General features: G+C 36.1%; 1 protein-coding gene across 1 annotated transcript; it reads left to right on the forward strand.

Annotated features, from left to right (window-relative positions):
- The first annotated feature begins 982 nt into the window (after positions 1–982).
- On the forward strand, positions 983–3,116 carry LOC109008428 (probable xyloglucan galactosyltransferase GT14). Its single transcript, XM_018988511.2, has one exon. The coding sequence runs from the start codon at positions 1,165–1,167 to the stop codon at positions 2,689–2,691; it is 1,527 nt and encodes a 508-aa protein (XP_018844056.1). The 5' UTR covers positions 983–1,164; the 3' UTR covers positions 2,692–3,116.
- The last annotated feature ends 3,334 nt before the right edge of the window (positions 3,117–6,450 follow it).

Below are 6,450 nucleotides of genomic sequence, written 5' to 3' on the forward strand. Positions count from 1 at the left end.
GTATTTCTTTGGCCTTTTGGGAGGACGATGTCCATGTGACAAATCGATACTTTTCTTCTTTTCCGAAAATGTATTTTTTAGGAATGATTCGAAAATGAGTTGAGATAAATTAAAATAATAGAGAGATAAATTATGAATAGTAATAAGATTTATGAGTTAAAGTTGTTTAATAATAATGAATAGTAATGAGATGAATTAAAATGAGTTAAGTTGGATTGAAGATTTTTATTTTTTATTTTTTTTAAATGTTAGGAACGAATAACACATTTTCTTGACAAGTGTTCCCACGTGGCATAATCTCTATATGTCATCAAATAGGGAGTATCTGGAAATAAAAGGATAAAAAACTAAAATGGGATATCGAATGGATCATTATTTTTTTAGTTCTAAGGTTTAAAATTAGAAAGGAATAGACAAAGTATGGATTTTAAAATTAGAGTTTTGGCAATTTTATTCTCAATTGTATAAAATTATTCGTTAATTAATATATTTAGTCAAAATAAAATAAAATAAAATAAATCCTAAAATTCATCAGAAGCTGTTTTTATGGATAAATAAATAAATAAATATTAAAGTGTCCCACGACAATTTTTTAAGTTCCCAAGAAAGTAACGGACGTTTGCTCCCTACCGCAGACTCAATTTCCATTTCGTCCAGCAAAAGAAGCTTTGCCCAAAAATATATTCTTTCTGGTATTACAATTCTTTTACTGTTGTTTTATTATTCTTTTTTTTTTTCTTTTTATTCTTTAAATTTAGATTAAAAATTTTAAAACACGACATTCATAGATAATTTTAAAAAAAAAAATCAATCAATTAACGTAATCATATAATTTAAATTATTAATTAGTTGATTCAATTTATTTTTTTAAAATTATACTTTAAATTCAAATAATAATAAAAAAAAGGCTGAGCAGTAAATCAAGAATAAAGGAGGTGCCATTCATTTTTCCCCTGAAGAGTGAAGCCATTGGGCTTAGTAAACCGCAAAGCCATCATTAATGCCCCATTTTCAGGGCTTAAATAAGCACACAACCACCTTCCCGATTCTTTTTCCTTTCTCTTGCTCTCTGCCTCTGTTCTTCTCCGTTCTGAGAATCCTTTTGGGAAGGAATGGCATTTAATTTATAGGTGTTTGTTTTGCTGGAATTCACTTTATCGGCATATGGAGAACGCAATCGCCGGAAGATGCTCTCATCAACTATGGTTAGTCTTCCTCATCCTCTCTGTTCTCTGCTTCGTACTGTTCCACTTTGATTATTCAACTATGATGCCTGCCGACAATGAACTCCCTTTCTCACTCGACCAAATAAACCCTGTGGTTATTTCGGAGAACCAAACCCATTTAGCCACCAATCAGTCTGTCACGGACGAAAGCGTAGGGGAAGAGAGTGATGCAGATACTTGCCTGGGTAGATATGTGTATGTTCATAATCTGCCAAGCAGGTTTAACTATAATTTGCTCAAGAATTGTCAGTCTCTTACCAGAGGGACCAACTCCAACATGTGCCCCTACCTGGCGAACTTGGGTCTCGGCACCGAAATTGAGAACTCCCAAGGGGTTTTGTCAAACCAGAGTTGGTTTTCCACGAACCAATTCTCATTAGAAGTCATTTTCCACAACAAGATGAAGCGGTACGAGTGCTTGACCAATGATTCGTCTCTGGCCTCTGCAATTTTTGTGCCATATTATGCTGGTCTAGATATTAGTCAATACCTATGGAGTCCCAACATATCCGTGAGGGACTCTCCTGGGAAGGACCTTCTCAATTGGCTGGTAGAAAGACCGGAGTGGAAGAAAATGTGGGGCAGAGACCATTTCTTGGTTGCGGGGAGGATTTCTTGGGATTTCAGAAGGCAAACAGACGATGCCTCCGATTGGGGTACCAAGTTTAGGTTTCTGCCTGAATCCCAGAACATGACAATGTTGTCAGTTGAATCAAGCTCTTGGAAAAATGATTTTGCAATACCATATCCAACAAACTTTCATCCTTTCAAAGACAGTCAAGTCTTAGAGTGGCAAAGCAGTGTGAGAACCCAAGACCGGAGTTATCTGTTTACTTTTGCTGGTGCACCGCGTCCTGACCTCAGCAATTCTGTTCGAGGTGTGGTTATTGAACAATGCAGATCTTCAAAAGCTTGCAAATTTATAAATTGTAGTTCAGATGGGAACAAGTGTGACAACCCAGTTAATCTTATGAAGGTGTTTCGGAGCTCGGTTTATTGTTTACAGCCTCCGGGGGATTCCTACACTAGGCGATCCATTTTTGACTCCATTTTGGCTGGTTGTATTCCGGTTTTCTTTCATCCCGGTACTGCTTATGCTCAATATTTGTGGCATCTACCAGGGAATGGTACCGAGTATTCTGTGTATATACCTGTTAAGGACGTGAAAAACTGGAATGGGAGCGTGGAGAAGATATTGCTTGGGATTTCAAAGGACAAAGAATTGGCCATGAGAGAGGAAGTTATAGGGCTCATTCCAAGTATAGTTTATGCAGATCCCAGGTCCAGATTAGAGACTTTCGAGGATGCATTTGATTTAGCAGTGAAGGGAGTTCTTGAGAGGATAGAAAGTGTTAGGTGTGTAATTAGGGAGGGGAAGGATCCTAGTGTCGGTTTTGCAGAAGGAGATGATTATAAGTACACATTTTCTGAGTGGCAAGAATATGAAAAGGATCCCTTACTCTGAAGTAGCATTCAGAGTACCAAGAGAAAAGAACAACCAGGACAGAAACAAATTTTCAAAACAAAATTAGTAGTACAATGTAGGATTATATATCAGTCAGTGCTCATATATGTCTTGGCTCAAGCATATATACACGAGCATATATACTCCATCCTGTCGATGATTTTCTTTACTTCCAACTTCAACTTCTTCTGTTCTTGTTATTATTATTATTATTTTTGTTCATTGTAATTCTGTTTATGGTGATGGTGAGAGAGTATGTAGGGGGCCTCTGGATATTCCCTTCTGAATCTTTCAGAGGTAGTGCGAAAATATATTGATAATGTCGAACCTTTTCAAATGGCTGGCATCTTTTCTCGTTCTCTATTGTTGTGCTTTGTATTATGGAGAATATTAAAGCAAGCAAATAATAGTATTTAGCACACTCAATTCTTGTCTGGCTGTACATGCAATGAAAAATTCACTTTATGCAAAATTTGGCTTGGCTTTCATGGTACAGTACTAGTTAGCAACGAGCATTACTAGTAATCAGCAGAATTTCCGGCTGAAAGATTGAGAATTTACCAGTAATTTAAACCGGTTGGCCCAAGTGGTGAAGGACTTCAAGGTCTTAGGTATCACTCGATTCACTCATTTCAAGGTCTAAGGTTCAACATTTCATAAGTGCAGATAATCCTTTGGGGCCACACCTCCTGATAAAAAGCTAACATTTTAACCAATTCTGTGTTGGGAAATTTTGAGGGTGTGGTGCATGGAACTAGAGTTTACGCTGCAGGAGTGGGTCCGAAGGACCATGCTTTGGAGAGGTCCCCGACATAAAATAATAATAATAATAATAATAATAATAATAATAAATAAATAACAAGGAATTTTTCTATCTATTTTCGTAACAGCCCCCACAATACTTGCATATCGATATTGCTACTGCTGCATCATTGACTAAATGAGACTCAATCGCGTGGATCAATGCAGAGACGACGTTCTAATTTTGCGCAGTCCTATTTGAATTAGGAATGTTACCTCAATTATGCCACATTTTCAAATACACAGCCACAATGGCATATGAGGAATATAATCATTAATCAACACTTAACAGTAAATTATCATTCTTGTGGGACTCTCAATGTGTGTCTGGGAGCATCGAAAGGTCAGGTATAGATATGTAAAGATGCCCTCCTGATTACCCTATTCTTGGACATGACCCGATACCAATTACCATTTGTGTGTATCATATTATAATAAACATATAAGTAAAAGAGAAGAACTTCATCTGAAAGATCGATCCAAGTCAAAAGAGAAATACCCGTTTGCCGACACTTGACTGGGGACCCAATGTCATGGGTGCATGTGAGTACCGTGTGACTTGCAACCATTTTGGCTGGACATGACTCTGATAAATGACCATGACTTATGTAGGGTAGACCGTGCATGTATGCCTGCCTGCAGCTCGATCCCCGTCTTGACGCCCAAATTTGTGGGTTTATGGTCAATCAGAGATGCAACTAATTACACGGGAGCTTGGTGCTGTGACCCTTTTTTCTTTTAACTCTTTTCAAATAAAATATTTAAGTATTCTTCATCTAAAATTTGTCTAGTTATGAGTAGTCTTGTAAATTTGGTCTTTCATTTTTCGAGTAATGCTATATACAGTCGTGGAATGTACAAATATCGTGCAGTCACTTTGAAAAAAATGTTATCCACTACTAAAAAATTAAATTCTTTTTATGTGAACCTTATATTTATTCATTTTTTTCAAAACGACTGCACGATACTTGCACATTCACGACTGCAAGTATCATTTCTCTTCATTTCCCAATTCTGATAAATTCGACCCCAATGGGTTTGGATTCATTGGTAAATTTAGAGCAGTTGATTCAGGTTGGTTAATTCATGTGGGCATGCCAATTAGCATGTGACCATCCATATGACCCTATCAATCAACAGTCTCAGATTCTTATAACCCTATCAATCAACAGTCTCAGATTCTTATAAGAATAATGCTACTCTCAATAATCACTTTCAATAACCCGACAGTACTGCAGACTGCAGTAGCCAGTAGGGTTATGTTTTGGATGGAGCAGCTGGGAGATAGGCCCTCCAGCATCGCCAGGCGGTGGGATTTTCTTTTTCTCAGCCTATTTGGTTGCCAAGAAAACGAGGAAAAGAAAATAAGATTTACAAAAATTATGACAAAACTAAAATTTTGAATGGAAGTATTTGAAGGGAAAGTTTAAGGGGTTTTTTTTTTTAATTATTATTATAATTATTATTATAACTTAAATGGCATGAATAGACCGCAAAAGTAAAAAGATAAAATGAAATATAGTTAATTATATATATTGATAATTCATGCATGGGTTTAGGTCATATTTATATTATGCCTAATCATTTAATTTTTTTTTAAAAGGTATTTTTCTTAAGAAAAATATCCTAACATTATCCTCAAATTTATCATGTAATGTTAAAATTCATATGAAGCGACTTCATAAATTGACACCATTGCAAATGCCATGTGCTTTCTTCTGGAGATCATTGAAGTTCACAAGCGTGTGCCAAATTGGAATAAGTAAAAATTGCTACTTGAATTTAAAAGAACTCGCAATTAGGTATTTGCATAAATATCCCATTAAGGAGGATTGCCATGTAACGTCGGCCTAACGTTACGTGTTAGTCTTTGATTAGTTTAAATCTAACATCAATATGCCATGCCACATCAGCTAATCATAGACTGACATGTGGAAATATCTAGTTAGTCTAACGAGAAAGAATCATTTAATTCGTATATGTTGAAGTAATACGTTGCCTGACCATCGAATGTAAATGCAAATCTTTCAGATAATTCGTATAGAGTAATTTTACATACAACTGTGAAGTGCGTAACCGCTGCGTAATCGCTTTGAAAAAGAGTAGGGTTCACTATTAAAAAATTAATTTTTTTCATGTGAGTCTCATGTTTTATTCATTTTTTTCAAAACGATTACACGACGGTTACGCAATTCACGGTTGTAAGTATATTTTCTCATTCGTATATGCATAACATTTAATTTCAGGACAAAATTTAGGAGTGAGTTATATATGCAGTGCCTGCATGCTTAACGCATGATTCTTGATGCGGTTGTTCTATACATTGATTATGGCCCTGGATTTTAATGATATTAACTCACAATATGGTATAGAACACTGGGCAAATGGTCCTCTTTCTGCCCATATCAGGTTGCTAACCTGGTTGCTGATCAAGTGATGGTTCGTCCAATGTCCCGGAGGTAAAGAAGGTTTCGTTTAGGTAGATCTGGATTTTCACTCATGGTGAAGAAATCACTTGTATGGTTGTGGAAAAAAGCAATCATTTTCTAAGAAAATCTCTTATTTTGATCTCTGTTCTGCTATTCAAATTAGACACCAGCAGTGGATCTTAGATATTTTGGATGATTTTATTACTTCGGTTTGAGATTGGATGGTCAGTTTTGTTAGTGATAACTGTGATGCGCCAAAAGGTTGTAAAAATCATGTTATATATCTCACAAAGAACCAAGAATACATGACTCTCTCTTTTACTAACGTGCTGGTTTGAAGCCTAATGTTAATGCCGAATACATAAAATAGCATGCATGCATGCATGCATCAATTAGATTATAAGGTCTTAGCATCTGTGACATATAAAGGGTTTCAACTTTCAAGCCTGTCTGTATCTGATGACACCCATAATAATTCCAACACTCAGAAGACATCCCTCAAGAGTCAAGTGATCTGAATCGTTAACAG

Source organism: Juglans regia, chromosome 7, assembly GCF_001411555.2.
Source record: "Juglans regia cultivar Chandler chromosome 7, Walnut 2.0, whole genome shotgun sequence".
Lineage (NCBI taxonomy): Eukaryota > Viridiplantae > Streptophyta > Magnoliopsida > Fagales > Juglandaceae > Juglans > Juglans regia.